General features: G+C 42.7%; 1 protein-coding gene across 5 annotated transcripts in view; it reads right to left on the bottom strand.

The window, feature by feature from the left end:
• The window catches only part of LOC133768722 (SAP domain-containing ribonucleoprotein), a 77,105-nt gene that overhangs the window by 25,726 nt on the left and 35,136 nt on the right, over nucleotides 1-16,243 (bottom strand). For all 5 annotated transcript variants that reach the window (XM_062203513.1, XM_062203512.1, XM_062203514.1 and 2 more), the window contains 5 exons: nucleotides 13,269-13,320; nucleotides 12,362-12,435; nucleotides 11,849-11,877; nucleotides 7,304-7,329; nucleotides 3,246-3,314 (listed from right to left, as the gene is read on the bottom strand). In XM_062203513.1, coding sequence (XP_062059497.1) covers nucleotides 3,246-3,314; nucleotides 7,304-7,329; nucleotides 11,849-11,877; nucleotides 12,362-12,435; nucleotides 13,269-13,320 — 250 coding nt within the window. The remainder of the gene's footprint in view (nucleotides 1-3,245; nucleotides 3,315-7,303; nucleotides 7,330-11,848; nucleotides 11,878-12,361; nucleotides 12,436-13,268; nucleotides 13,321-16,243) is intronic.

Genomic DNA, 16,243 nt, shown 5'->3' with positions numbered 1-16,243 from the left:
ACAACACAGAAATAACTTGACTCAATTAAGGCCATAAAGCAAATTTACTGACAAAAATAGGCTAAAAAAAAAAAAAGAGGAGGAAAGTTAATATTTACTGAAGGTTGAAGTGTCACTATAGTAGGCATTTGAAATATAAAGTTATTTGCTCTTCACCAACAAGGTATTAGATATTACTCCAAACTTTACATAACTGCTTAAAGTCACAAAATTAATTGTTTAATAAATATATCTCTTTACTCAGACTCTTGTGGGTTAAAACTGAAAAGTCAAACACAGAAAAAGATCCTAGGGAAGGGAGGAGAAAGTCATGAAACACCATAAAAATTTCTGGGTAGACAGAATAGTGTGGTGGGCAAATTCCCTATATGTGTCCACATAAGCTAAGTGGCAAGAAATACAATGTTCAATTTTTTTTTTTTTTTTAAATTCTGGAGACACACACACACTCAATTAATTCCCTGGAAGATGAGGTGAAGTCACCTCTGGGGTTCTCAGATACCCTCATAAACAAAATGAGATTGGTGAAAGCAGGACCAGAAATAGATAGCACCCTACCCTCCTTGCCATCAAGCACAACAGAATGATTTTTGCTTTATAACACTTGTTTTAAAACAGTTCTTGCCAATTAAGCTGCATGCCATGGCATATGCTCTGCCTACCTCTCAATTCCTAATTTTTTTCTTATTTCACATAAACAGTAACAATCTCAGTAAGCACTTATGTGGTCTTAGCACAATGCCAGGCACATGGACTTGATGCTGTATTTCTGGTAAACATGAAAAATGTAAATTAAAGAGAAGGATGCAGTCCACAGTGGAACAAGGATTTGTTTAGTGCTTAGTTTTTTTTCCTAAGCAAAAAACACAATCGGGGGCAGGTGTGATGCAGCCAGTTAAGCCATCACCTGCGACACCCCCATCTCACACTGGCGTGGCAGCTCAAGTCCGGGCTACTCTGCTTTTACTCCCTGCTAATTGCCAGGGAGGCAGCAGATGATGGCCTAAGTACTTGGGTTCCTGCCAACCATGTGGGAGACCCAAATGGAGTTCCTTGATCCTGGCTCAGATCCAGCCCAGGCCTAGCTATTGTGAGCATTTAGGGAATGAACCAGCAGATGCAGGGTATCTTTCTCACTTTCTCCCCCTCTGTCACTGTGCCTTTCAAGTATATAAATAAATCTTTTTTAGAAACCCAAAAAAACAGTGGCCGGCGCAGCAGCACAGTAGGTTAAGCCTCTGCCTGTGGCGCCGGCATCCCATATGCATGCCAGTTGAGTCCTGGCTGCTCCATTTCCAAGCCAGCTCCCTGCTATTGGCCTGTGAAAGAAGCGGAAGATGGCCCAAGTGCTTGGGCCCCTGCATCTGTGTGGGAGACCCGGAGGAAGCTGCTGGTTCCTGGTTTCAGCTCTGGCCCAGCTCCGGCTGTAATGGCCATTTAGGGAGTGAACCAGCAAATGGAAGACCTCTGTCTCTTCCTCTCAAATAAATAAAATAAATCTTAAAAACAAAACAATACAAAAAACAGTGTCAGGACAGTTCCTTCCAATGATTTTCTAGGGAGCTAAATGTTTTCACACTAATGGTGGAAATAATATTTCTTTTTATTTATTTATTTGAGAGGCAGAGTTACAGAGAGAGGGACAGAGAGAGGAGTTCCATCCCCTGGTTCGCTTCCCATATGGCCACAACAGCAGGACTGGGCTGGAGAAGAAAGGAGCTTCTTCCAGGTCTCCCACACAGGTGCAGGGACCCAAGTACTGGGCCATCTTTCACTGCCTTCCCAGGCCATAAGCAGAGAGCTGGAACAGAAGAGGAGCAGCCAGAACTCAAACTGATGCCCATACGGGATGCCAGTGCTGCAGGTGGAGGCTCAGCCTACTACACCACAGAGCCAGCACCAGAAATAATTTTTTTTTTTTTGACAGGCAGAGGGGACAGTGAGAGAGAGAGACAGAGAGAAAGGTCTTCCTTTTGCCGTTGGTTCACCCTCCAATGGCCGCCACAGCTGGTGCGCTGCGGCCGGCGCACAGCGCTGATCCGATGGCAGGAGCCAGGTGCTTCTCCTGGTCTCCCATGCGGGTACAGGGCCCAAGGACTTGGGCCATCCTCCACTGCATTCCCGGGCCATAGCAGAGAGCTGGCATGGAAGAGGGGCAACCGGGACAGAATCCGGCGCCCGACCGGGACTAGAACCTGGTGTGCCGGCGCCGCAAGGCAGAGGATTAGCCTGTTGAGCCACGGCGCTGGCCCAGAAATAATATTTTTAAATGATGTTTTTTCTGGTTTGAAATACCCTGCTACCTATTCAACAACCAAGAAACACTCCCATTCTCTAGGCAAACAGGAAAATTCCTTTTTTTTTTAAAATATTATTTATTTATTTATTTGAGAGGTAGAGTTACAGACAGTGAGAGTGAGAGACAGAGACAAAGGTCTTCCTTCCATTGGTTCACTCCCCAAGTGGCTGCAACGGCTGGAGCTGCACTGATCTGAAGCCAGGAGCCAGGTGCTTCTTCCTGGTATCCCATGCAGGTACTGGGCCCAAGCACTTGGGCCATCTTCTACTGCTTTCCCAGGCCACAGCAGAGAGCTGGACTGGAAGAGGAGCAGCCGGGACTAGAACCGGTGCTCATATGGGATGACGGCTCCGCAGGCGGAGGATTAACCTACTGCACCCCAGCCCCAGCTCCTTACAGGAAAATTCTTAACAGGCCTAGCAAAACACCAAAGGCAATTATGCCTCAGAGAACGGATTACTCTAAAAAGCATGGCATCAACATCATCTTGCTTAATCAACTAAACTGTTTTAGTTAGCAGAGGGGCAGGAAAATCAAATACCTTTCTTATTTTTGTTTCACAAAACCTCCAAATTTTGTTTCTAGGTACTTTTGACCTAAAGACAGGATTATCTTCTGAACATTTAGTTTCAATTATGTCTGGATCAGAAGTTAAAGCTGATGTTGTAAGTCTTAACATCACTACATTTGATTTTTTAACTAAGAGAAAAAGTAGACCATTCTAACAGCTTGAGTGAAAGCTTACAAACGTTCTAGGGAAAAACAATTTGTGAAACAACTCCTATAGTAAAACCAATAGTCAGTCAGAGAAGGTGATACTCGGGATTATGTGAAATGAAGTGCTGAGCAGTGAGCTACATGTTTAGGAGAGTCATTTTCAACCCATGCTGCCCTCTGTAGCCAATCTGTTGCTTCAAAAATAGCACTTCCATCCCACCTACCTTACCTTTCTGGAGATTGAAGAGACATTCAAACCAAATCTTTGAGCTCTTTCCTTTAGCTTATCCAGATTAACCTACACAAAGGGAGGGAAAAAAGCATATTGTAAAAAATCAAAACAGAAAATAGAGAGGTAATAACCATGGTCCAATGCTAAAAGTACTCCATGTGCCAAATTAGGAACCTAAGCACCACCAAATCCAAATCACGGATTATTAAAACATCTCTTGTAGAGGGGTCAGCTCCATTGCACAGTAGGTTAATACTCCACCTGTGGTGCTGGCATCCCATATGGGTGCCGGTTCTAGCCCCAGCTGCCCCTCTTCCAATCCAGCTCTCTGCTATGGCCTCGGAAGACAGTAGAGGAAGGCCCAAGTGCTTGGGCCCCTGCACCCGCATGGGAGACCGGGAGACTGGAAGAAGCACCTGGCTCCTGACTTCAGACTGGCGCAGCTCCAGCTGTTGCAGCCATCTGGGGAGTGAACCAACAGAAGGAAGACCTTTCTCTCTGTCGCTCCCTCTCACTGTCTGTAACTCTACCTCTCAAATAAATAAAGAAAATCTTTATAGACAGTGTGAGAGAGAGAGAGAGACAAAGAAAAAGGTCTTCCTTCCGTTGGTTCACTCCCCAAATGGCCACTACAGCTGGCGCTGTGCCGATCTGAAGCCAGGAGCCAGGAGCTTCCTCCTGGTCTCCCATGCAGGTGCAGGGGCCCAAGCACTTGGGCCATCCTCCACTGCCCTCCTGGGCCACAGCAGAGAGCTGGACTGGAAGAGGAGCAACCGGGACTAGAACCTGGCGCCCATATGGGATGCCAGCACCGCAAGGCGGAGGATTAACCAAGTGAGCCACAGCGCCGGCTCTTAAAAAAAAAAAAGATTCAGCCTTGCTCCTTCATCCATGGAAGGTGACAAGAGCCTAAGGAGGGTTTAAGATCAAAGCAGGCCAAACACCGCTTGGAAAGGCAAACATGTGTAAATCATTACCTCCAAGTAAGTGCATCATTCATAGTCCAAAATCATAATTACCATACAGCTTACGCAAGCAGTTCTTAACACTATCATCAAGCAAAGAGAACTCTCAAGTGCTCAGCAGCCCTAAGGCTGAGATGCAGAAGAAGCTACAGGGCTGAAAGTGAGGTGGTAATTGCCAATAATCTGCTCTCTATGGCAATCTAGGCCTGGAAAGTGTGCCCCAGTGGTTCAGAGGTGGACAGAGTATGTACCTGGTGGCATCAGCACTTTTTGGCTCATCTATTCACCCAGTCCCAGGACCCCAGGTGTTTTACTCGATTTTAAAAGGCAAAACTAGATCACAGTTAACCACTGCCAGCTTCCCTGGGAAGGCCACCAGGTCTTCTGTTTTTCTCAGAAATATCTTTTTTCTTTAAAAAAAGATTTATTTATTTTATTTTAAAGGCAGAGTTAACAGAGAGGCAGAGGCAGGCAGAGAGGTCTTCCATCCACTGGCTCGCTCCCCAAATGACCAGAATGGCTGGAGCTACGCTGATCTGAAGCCAGAAGCCAGGAGCTCCTACATGGGTGCAGGGGCCCAAGCACTTAGGCTGTCTTCCACTGCTTTCGCATGTCATAGCAGAGAGCTGGATCAGAAGTGGAACAGCTGGGATTTGAGCCAGTGCCCATATAGGATGCTGGCACTGCAGGTGGTGGCTTTATCCGCTACGAAACAGCGCCTGCCCTCTTGGAAACATCTTTACAGCCTGCCTTAGAAGCCTCTCTCTACTCTCATTTCTCTTCTGGATCATTGGCACACTCCTGTGTGCTCTCCTTGCTTGAAGTGCCCTCCTTCCCTGGGCCTCAGAGATGCCACCTTGTGTTTCCTATTCTATCCCTTGGGCTCTCCCAGCCCAGGATGTCCTCCCTGCTCCCTGCCCCATGACCAACCACTTGTCAGTCACAGTCCTGCAAACTCCCTCATCCACTGCTTTGTGCTGGGTATGTCCAATGCTGGTCACATAAGCATGGGGACAGTGTCCTACTCTCTTGGCACTCAAAAAGGACTTTGTAAGTCATCACTGAATGAATACATGAATGGGAAGCTTGTCTCTAGTCTTTGGAGTGTTATGGTGTGCTGTTTTCTGATACAAGGATTGGCAATTTTCGTGGCTTTACTCTAGGTGAAGGAGCAAAAATCTACAGGAACTAAAATGCTTTATTCTGATGGAAGAAGAAAATTCTTAGGAAGAACCTTTTACTGACACTATCAGAGCAAGTAATACATTATAAAGAATGTAATCAAGGATGGTTGTTAAAAGAAATGGTGAAAAATCAGCACTGATACTATGCTACAATCAGACTGGCAAGCAAGGCTGTTAGCAAGCCATCCACCAGAGTAAGGAGTAGTTTCGCTATGTATACACACAATCTCTAAGATTTACCCATAGAATCCTATGGCTAGGTGTGTAACTGCTGAGGAAGATGTTTGCAGCATCTTCTGCGTACATGCTTCTGCATAGAATATGAAGCATCTTTCTGTTTTTGGAAAAATGTTCTTTCTCAAAATTTAATTAAAGCTCAAATAATAACATCTGTCAAAGAAACAGCCCACTGAAGCACTCAATCCTCTTCTCTCCATTTTTGTGGAAGCTTTAGTATACAAGACTTGTTATCATAATGGTGTTTAGGACGTCTTCATTAACAGTAACAATAATTTAACATTTCACCTTTATTGGCAATACTGAACAATAACCCCAAAAGCAGGATTTCATAAGGCTGAATGTATGAGCACACTTCATAAAGTTTGTAGAAAACGGAATTAAAATATTAAGTTTATTATGGTGCAAAACATTTTTTTTTTTTTGACAGGCAGAGTTAGACAGTGAGAGAGACAAAGAGAAAGGTCTTCCTTCCGTTGGTTCACTCCCCAAATGGCCGCTACGGCCGACGCACTGCCCCGATCTGAAGCCAGGAGGCAGGTCTCCCATGCGGGTGCAGGGCCCCCGCACTTGGGCCATCCTCCACTGCCTTCCTGGGCCATAGCAGAGAGCTGGACTGGAAGAGGAGCAACCAGGACAGAATCCGGTGCCCCAACCAGGACTAGAACCCGGGGTACCAGCACCGCAGGCAAAGGATTAGCCAAGTGAGCCTTGGCGTTGGCCTGGTGCAAAACATTTTGCAACCAAGGTATAATTTTTTTCAAAACATATTTTTCCATTAACTTTTTGAAGTTCTTAATTTTACCATAGCATTTCTATTTTCTTTTCTTTTTTTTTTTTAAAAAAGATTTTCTATTTATTTATTTGAGAGGTAGAGTTACAGATAGTTAGAGGAAGAGACAGAGAGAAAGGTCTTCCCTCCGTTGGTTCACTCCCCAAATAGCTGCAACAGCTGGAGCTGCACCGATCCGAAGCCAGGAGCCAGGAGATTCCTCAGGGTCTCCCACACAGGTGCAGGGGTCCAAGTACCCGGGCCATCCTCTACTGCTTTCCCAGGCCACAGCAGAGAGCTGGATGGGAAGAGGAGCAGCTGGGACTAGAACCAACACCCATATGCGGTGCCGGCGCTGCAGGCAGAGGATTAACCTCCTGTGCCACGATGCTAGCTCCTTTCTTTTTTCTAAACATGCTAACTAGTCACACTGGTCCAGAAGGCCATTCTTATAATATTACTTACTTTGATTTTAAATTTAATAGGCAGTATTAAAAAATAGCAATATCTACAAGTAGAATCCATAATTTGTCTCCAAATTCTCTTTTGGTAATTAATAACTAGACATTAACTAAAGCACCAAACAAGATCTAAAAACTGTACCATAAGAAGGGTTATATGAATTTTCTACTAGCTAACAAAATCAATATATCTTTTGAAAACAAGAGTGGTACAAAGAAAAATATCTACCATTAACTTTTGAAGATGTAGTAACTTTCAGACCTCTCAGTACCTCAAACAATTTTTTAAAAATTCAGGACATGTAACACTATACCAAAAACAGTCACCGAACTCATGATTTAAGAATTTCTTCTGATGTGGGGAAAAGGATGAGTCTCTGACTTTAACTGTACGCAGCTATGACCTGGCTCATCAAAGGATAAAAAGATTTCTTACCGTAGGCTTGGTGTCAGATGACAGACCTAAGAAAAAAATGAAAGTTTCATTTAATATTTTTTTGAGGTCATAAAGGAAATCAATAGTCTTCAATCAAATTAGCCTAAAGACACCATAAAGGACAAATGCCTTTTATCTTATGATGAGAAGAAAAAGGCAAAAATTACAGATAGAAAATAAGTCTGCCTTCATTATTAATGGGAACATGAAACAGTAAAGCTACTTTGGAAAGCAATTTGGTAGTTCTTTGGGTATTTAGCCTAGTGACTAAGATGCCTACGTGCTTGGTGAAGCAAGGCTCAGGTTCCTGACTCCAGTTTCCACCTACTGCACTCCCTAGGGGACAAGGTGATAGCCTGATGAGTTTCTTACCACCCACAAGGAAAACCTGAATTGAGTTTCTGTCTCCTTGCTTCAGCCTGGCCCAGCCCAGCCCAGCCCCACCCCAAAGGAGCAGGCATCTGGGGAGTGAACCAGTGAATGGGTGCACTCACACATGAGCTAACAATTTTTTTAAAAAGGAAAAAAATTCAAACAGTAGAGCCATATAACCCAACAATTTTATATACTCAAGAGAAATGAAAACACATGTCCACATACAAACTTGTAAAGAAAATATTCACAGCATTATTCATATTAGACAAAAAATGGAAACAACCCAAACATCCATCAATTGATGACTGGATAAATAAAATGTGGTACATCCATGAAATGGAATATTAATAAAAATAATGAAGCAGTGACACATGCTACAACACAGATGAATCTTGAAAACATCAGCCTAAGTTAAAGAAGCCAATCACAAATGATTATTTATTATGATTTCATTTCTATGAAGGCAAATTTTTTTTTTAAGATTTATTCATTTATTTGAAAGGCAGAGTTACAGAGAGGGAGAGGGAGAGGGAGAGACAGATCTTCCATCTGCTAGGTCACCCCACAAATGGCTGTATGGCCAGAAGCTGGGCTGGTCCCAAGCCAGGAACCAGGAGTTCCTTCCAGGTCTCCCACATGGGTGTAGGGGCCCAAGCATCTGGGCCATCCTCTACTGCATTCGCAGGCACATTAACAGGGAGCTGGAATGGAAGTGGAGCAGCTGGGACTTGAATTAGCACCCATCTGGGATGCCAGCACCGCAGCTGACTTCACTTGCTATGCCACAGCACCAGCCCTGAAAGGCAATTTTATATAGAGAAAAAAATGTGGGGCCAGTGCTGTGTAGTAGGTTAAGCCTCCATCTGCATTGCCAGCATCCCAGATGGGTGCTAATTCAAGTCCCAGCTGCTCCACTTCCATTCCAGCTCCCTGTTAATGTGCCTGCGAATGCAGTAGAGGATGGCCCAGATGCTTGGGTCCCTACACCCAGGGAGACCTGGAAGAAGCTCCTGGTTTCGAATTGGTCCAGTGGAAGCCATTGTGGCCAGCTGAGGAATGAATCAGCTGAAGGAAGCGCTCTTTCTCTCTTTAACTCTGCCTCTCAAATAAATAAATAAATAAATAAATCTTAAAAAAAAAAAAAAAAGTAGTTGCATAGCGTTGAGGGGAGAGAATAGAGAATACAGGGAACAAATATTAATGAATACAGACTTTCCTTCTGGGGTGATGAGTATTTCTAAAATCAGACTGTGATGATGGTTCACAACTCTCAGAATATAGTAAAAAAAAAAAAAAAGTGAATTATATACTTCCAATGGATGAAGTACATGGCATATGAACTACTAATAGCATTTCAGTAAAGCTGTTACAAAAGACAGAGAAAAGTAATAGCTGGACAAATATGTCAAACTACCATCATGAATTAAAATTATGGCATCTTAAGGCAATGTTCTGTCCTAAAATTATCACCAAAAAAAGCAACAATAAATTGGCCAGTAGGCTAAACCCTAACTTAGTCAATAAATATTTATTTCAAATTTTTCAAATGACCTCAACAGTTGGGACTGGAATAGATCAAAGCCAGGAGCCCACAACCCAGGCCAGGTTTCCCATGTGGGTAGCAGAGACCCAAGTATTTGAGCCAACACTTGCTGCCTCTCAGGATGTACATTAGCAGGAAGATGGATTAGAAGTGGAGCCAGGTCTCAAATCAGGCACTTTGAGACAGGATGAAGGCATAAAGTGGCTACTCAGCCACTTAGCCAAACACCCACCACCCCACGGCATGAATTTTAAAAACAAAAAAGGGACAAGCATTTGGCATGGTAGTTAAAATGCCCACATCCCATACTGGAATGTCTGTGTTCACATCCCAGGTTCCCTACTGTGCAAACCCTGGGAGGCAACAGGTGATGGTTCAAGTACATGGGTCTCTGCCACCCACATGGAAGGCACAGATTAGGTTTGGGTCCTGGCTTTGGCTTCAGTCTCCACCCAGGCCCAGCTGTTGTGGGAATCTAGGGAATCAACCAGAGGATGCAGTCTCTCTCCACTTCTCTTTCAATTAAAAACTAAAATAAATAAAGTTAAAAAACAAACAGAAAAGTACTCAAAATCCTACCAACCAGACTATAACTGCTATTTTAGTATATATACTTCTAGTATTTTTTCTTATCCATACATGTACTATTTATTTATTTATTTGAAAGTCGGAGGTACAGAGAGGGATAGACAGAATCTTCCATCCACTCTTTCACTCCCCAAATGGCCACAACAGCTGGAGCTAGGCCAATCCAAAGTCAGGAGCCAGGAGCTTGTTTTGGGTATTCCACACAGATGCAGGCACTTAAGCACTTGGGCCATCTTCCACTACTTTCCCAGGCCATCAACAAGGAACTGGATTGGAAGTTGAACAGCTGGGACTCAAACCAGTGCCCATGTGGGATGCCAGCAATGCAGGTGGAGGCTTAGCCCATTGTGCCATGGCACCGGGCTCCATAGTATGATCTTCTATTACACTATGCCAGATATTTGCTTAGTCAATTCTCCACTGATTTTTTTAGTTGTTTCTAGTTATCACTATAAATAATGTTATGGGTTCTAGTTCCGGTTGCTCCTCTTCCAGTCCAGCTCTCTGCTGTGGCCCGGGAAGGCAGTGGAGGATGGCCCAAGTGTTTGGGCTCCTGCACCCACATGGGAGACCAGGAAGAAGCACCTGGCTCCTGGCTTCGGATCAGTGCAGCACCGGCCGTGGCGGCCATTTGGGGAGTGAACCAACAGAAGGAAGATCTTTCTGTCTCTCTCTCTACTGTCTATGACTCTACTTGTCAAATTAAAAAAATAATAATAATAATGCTCATGGCTGTCTTTAAAGCACATCCAATATTATTTCCTTGAAGGTTCTTAGGAGGAAAACTATTAAGACAAAGGTACTCTTTTCTCTTTCATTTCCTTTCATAATAGCCAGTGACAACTGGATAGGCATAGAATAATTTTAAGCTTTTAAGACACTAAAATAGGGACAGGTATTTAGCCTAGTGGTTACAACAACACATCTGGGAGGCTGGCATGTGGCACAAAAGGTTAAGCTGCTGCTTGGGCCTGCACCCCATATTGGAGAGCCAGTTCAAGCCCTGGCTGTTTGGCTTCTGACCCAGCTTCCGGCTAAAGCATAGGAGAAAGCAGCATATGATGGCTCAAGCACTTGGGCCCATACCACCAACGTGGTAGACTAGGATGGAGTTCCTGCCTCCTGGTTTTAGCCTGGCCCAGACTGTGGCCATTAAGGTAGTAAACCAGCAGATGGAAGCTCTCTGCCTTTCAAAAAATAAAGCCTCCAATCTGAAATGCCAGCATCCCATATTAGAGCACTAGTTTGAGTTCTGACCATTCGGCTTCCAATTCAGCTCCCTGTTATTTCTCCTGGGAAAGCAGTGGAAGGTGATCCAAGCAGTTGGGTCCCTGCCACCAATGTGGAAGACCTGGATGGAGCTCTGGGCTCCTGGTTTTGGCCTGATCCATCCCTGGATATTGCAGTCATTTGGGGGAGTGAACCAGTAGATGGGAGATGTCTCTTTGTCTCTTCCTATCACTCTATCAAATAAATAAATATTAAAACCTTAAAAAAAAAAAAAGGTTATATCACACACTGGAGTATATGGGTTTGATACCTGACTCCCGCTCCTGAATCTAGCTTCCTGCTGATGCAGATACTGGGAGACAGAAGGTGATGGCTCAGTAGCTGGATCCCCATATGAGAGATCTGGATTGAGGTTCCAGCTCCAGGTTTCAGCCTAATCCAATTCTAGCCACTGCAGGCATCTTGGGAATGAAAAAGTATATGGGAGCTCCCACTTTTCCTCTCTCGGCCTCTTTAGTAGAAGAAAGAAAAAAAAAGACTAAAAAAAGAAGGCACTAGAAACTTCTCTGAAGATGTTCAAGGAATGAATGGCAAATGCTGGTACTTTCCAGTCTTTCGTAACTTCGGAACTTTTTTTTTAATTGGCCAGAAGGCTTAAGTATGATTTTATCTAAAGCAAAGAGGTGAATACCATAATCTCTTATGGGCTTCTAGAACTAACAAGTTTATATTAATTTGGAGAAATCAAATCTGTTGTCAGCAAAGAAAGAATATAGATAGCTTTCTTCTAAGAGTTTCTTTATCCTTACCTTTTGTTGGAACTGAAGAAATCCCAAACCTGCAGAAAGAAAAACAAGCTTAATTTTAGGAAGCCATTCACACTCCTGGTTGTCTGTGTCCGTGTCAAGTGTACACATGACACTTCTCCCTTGTGATCTCCAGCTTTGCAATCATTAGCTAATTCTAACAACCTCATGAAAGAGGCTCAGTTTACTCTCCTTCTCACCAAGGTCCACAGAATAAGCTAAAAGGAAGCCTTACCAGAATCAGGAGTAGTAGTCAGTTCTTGGCTTTTACGTATTACAAAAAACCCTGTTCAATAATAAAGACCTATCTATAGCTACTGCACCAGAATCAGCAGAGGTGTTCTGAGTATGGCGCAAAAGAGTACGCTTCTTTATAGCAAGGCTTATATTCTATTGAAAATGTATATATATGTGTATACATGTACATATACATATACATATATATATATATATAAAACCTAGGATTCACCTTCATTACTATCACAATTTCAGGTCCACAAGTCTAGGAATACTCACCTAGCTGCCCGAGCAGCTTTCTTACTCTCCAAGCTCACAGGTACATTGAATCGTTCAGCCCTCTTCTGCATTCTCTACATGATAACAGATGAAAAAAAAAAAGGGGGAAAAATTCAACTTTTGGCTTCAAGAAAGTTGGTTAGAGACAGATATCTTAAGAGTACCAGTAGTAATTTCTTAGGATCTAAACTGATAATCCTGGAGGATAACAGGTTGTGTCCAACCTAGATTTTAACTCAATAACCTTTTCCAGAAAGCAAGCACAAAGAGACTATTATTACATTCATTCCCTCAAAAACAAAAGGGTGGAATAAAATAAATAAAACCCACATTCTACATGAAGTCAAGAAGACAAAAGCCGTGTTTGGTTGACCTTTCAAAGGGGATCAAAGGAACAGCTTGGTTCCAACACTAGCAGCACTCTTCCATGGTTAGAAATGAGGCAGCGTTGTCTTATGCCATTCTAAGAGTTTAATAACCCTCTACTTTGAAGGTACAAAATCAAACACAAGATCTCAACTGGAACCTAGTTTCACAGATCTTAAGACAAAATCCAGAGAAATTTCAATCTCACCTGTTAGCAAGCAGCAATTTAAAAACAACATCTATGTTTGTTATTTTTTCAAGGTATACTCCTCCTGAATTGTAATCTTAAACTTGTAAACATTTTAGAGAGTTACCAGGAAGACTACAGTATTTTATACAAAAGGACTGCAGCTTCAAAGGTGATTATCTACTATGCCTGCCCAAATATTTTCCCAAGAGTAGTTGGTAGAAAAATGTACCAACACCAAAATCTGTGAATACTGATTTTTCTGCCTATGATTAATTTTTAAATGATGCAGATAAAGGATACAAAACAGAGAAACATAGAGACTGCTTTTCTACTAGGGAGCAGAATACCCACCTCAGTCTGTGGTATTTCAGATGTAATTTTTACCACTTTCTTTTCTGCTGCCCTGCAAGAGAAGAGACTTTTAAAAATAAGAAAACTGATATTCTAAACCAAACCTTAGACACACATAGGAAAGTTGTCTGAGTCATGTCCTTTGCCCCATATGTCTTGGCCACCCCTTAGTCCCAAGAAACATGAAGTTCATTAGAACTTTGGTTCCTTGAGAGGAGTTCAAGTAACGGACTAAGCTACATGAGCTAAGGTCTAAGAAATCCATCAGGAAAAAGTCTGCTTAAATATACTGAGCTGAAGGGAAATACTCAGAGGATATCAGAAACCATCTCATTTGCTTTTAGGGACTTTAAGTTTACTTTTGGACTAATGATTGTCCTTTCAACTCATTTAAATACAAGCTCTCAATTTTCATCACAACAATAATTAATGAGTGCTTTATAAGCCCCAGTTTCCTCCTTTCACAAATCCTTATTTCTCCCTTGGGGACTGTAGCTCCAGCTCAGTCAAAATGGAACAAATAAAAATGCCAAAGGAGGTGGGAAGAAAAAAGGCTAAAGGGAATTTGAATTAGGAAAACATGGTCAGTTACTGGTCAAAAGGTTTAAGAGAAAACAAAAGAGGGGGGACCATAGGGGCGGGAGACAAAGTTCGGAAGTACCCAGGATAAATGGAAGGGCATTAACCCTCCACCAAACAACTCCCATAAAACTGTGGGTCATAACCAGTCTCATTAAGGTCCCTCATTTAGAGACATGGGCGGCTTTTGTTCCAATAACCCGGACACTTTTCCCATTTGATGCCCTGAAAGGTAGTAATGGTTTAATGACATTTTCAGAGGAAGCAATTCTAGAACAGGAACTTACTCTCTCCTCCATCCTTTTGTTAGAGGCTCCTGGACTGACAAGCAATGGATGCCCCCTGCTGACCATAACTAGATCCTACAATAATTAATTGCCTTGGCTAAAGAAAAAAAAAAATCAAAACTAGAAAGATATATTTTTGAGAACCTCAAACCAAAGATGAAAACAAAGGATATCCCTTTGAATACTCAAGAATATAAATCAGTCCTGCATACTCTTTTTATGAAATTTTTTGCTTCCTAATTCCAGCCATCCTTCCCCAACATTCCTCTGCCTTGTTTAGGCAAAAAAAAAAAAAAAAAAAAAAAAGACAAAAGTTTAATGTTTTACTTGAAGTCCAATGCCATTAAGAGAGCAGTTCTCTCCATCAACCCAATGTAATGACTTTCTCCACAGCCTCACCCTCAAGTACAATCACTGCAGCACATCTCACGGCAGAAAGGGAATTCCTGAGAGGAAGCTTTCTTCTACTCTATTTCAATTCCCTTAGGCACAGTTGAACTCAAGGAATAAATAAACATCACATTCTGGGATCTTTGGGACTATTTCTACTCTTCACTGAAAAAACTTTCTCCTATCCAAAGTTACATATACAAAACACTACCCCAAACTACAGGGACTCAGATCTTTCTGTATACATTTTACTAAAACTATTTTAAGAAAAATGAACTTGAACAAAACTTTTCAAATTTCCTTGCTTTTTAACCCAAACAAGCCAATTACTGTTCTTAATTGATCTTCCTTCTCTTCCCAGAAGTCTCCAAAATATTTTAAAGCTATACCACTCAAGTCATTTTCTCAAGGTAATCTATCTAATCATAAACCTCCTATGATGGAAAAGTAACTAAATGGTTTTAGAAAGTAATATTTGACAAAATCTATCCAAATGTTAAATGTACATCCTCTGGATTGGCACTGACACAGAGGGTTAAGCCCCTTTTGATATACAAGATCCCATATGGGCACCAGTTTGTGTCACAGCCACTCCACTTCTGATCCAGTTCCCTGCTAATGTGCCTAGGAAGGTGGTAGAGAATGGCCCCAGTGTTTGGGGCCCAGCCACCCACGTGGGAGATGATCCAGATAAATTCCAGATAATTAGCTTTAGCCTAGCACAGTCCCAACGGCTGCAGCCATTTGGGGAGATGGAAGATCGTTCGCTCTCTCCCACCACCTCCCCTAGCAACTCTTCCTTTCAAATAAACCAATCTTTATAAAAACATGCATATCCTCTGTGATGCAGCAAATCCACGGCTAACAATCTATCCCATGAGGGCATTGTGGCTTAGCAGGTAAAGCCGCCAACTTGCAACACTGGCATCCCATATGGGTGCTAATTCATGTTGCAGCTGCTCCACTTCCGATCCAGCTCCCTGTTAATAGCCTGGCAAAAGCAGCAGAATATGGCCCAAGTGTTTGGGCCCCTACCACCCATATAGGAGACCTGGAGGAAGCTCCTGGCTCCTGGCTCCAGCCTGGCCCAGCCCTGGCCATTGTGGCCATTTGGGGCATGAACCAGAGGATGGAAGACTTCTCTCTCTGTCTCCAACTGACTTTCAAATAAATGAATAAATCTAAAAAAAAAAAAAAAAAAAAAAAAACCTGTTCCATGGACATCCTCGCATAAATATAAAAATAATCAGAACAAGGAAATGCAGTATTTATTTATTTATTGCTTTTATGAATATCTAAATGCCCATCAACCAGAGACTGGTGAAATAAACTACTGTTTATTCACAAAATGGAGTACTATTAGTGGCTAGAAAGAATAATGTTCTAAGCTAAGAATTACCAAATCTGGGTGATGGGTATATAATAGTCTATTATACTATCCTAACTTTTTTCCATACTTTAAATTTCCCAAAACAAGCTAAAAGAAAAAGAGACAGACTTAACACTTACTAAGTATCCCTACTTATAGGATCAATGTGAGAATTATTTGAGTGTATGTGTAAAACACTTAGAACTATATGTAGGCCGGCGCCGTGGCTCAACAGGCTAATCCTCCGCCTTGCGGCGCCGGCACACCGGGTTCTAGTCCCGGTCGGGGCACCGATCCTGTCCCGGTTGCCCCCCTTCCAGGCCAGCTCTCTGCTGTGGCCAGGGAGTGCA

This window comes from Lepus europaeus, chromosome 10, assembly GCF_033115175.1.
Source record: "Lepus europaeus isolate LE1 chromosome 10, mLepTim1.pri, whole genome shotgun sequence".
NCBI classification, from domain to species: Eukaryota; Metazoa; Chordata; class Mammalia; order Lagomorpha; family Leporidae; genus Lepus; species Lepus europaeus.
Note: the sequence above shows the minus strand (reverse complement) of the source record. Positions and strands in the feature narration are given on the sequence as shown.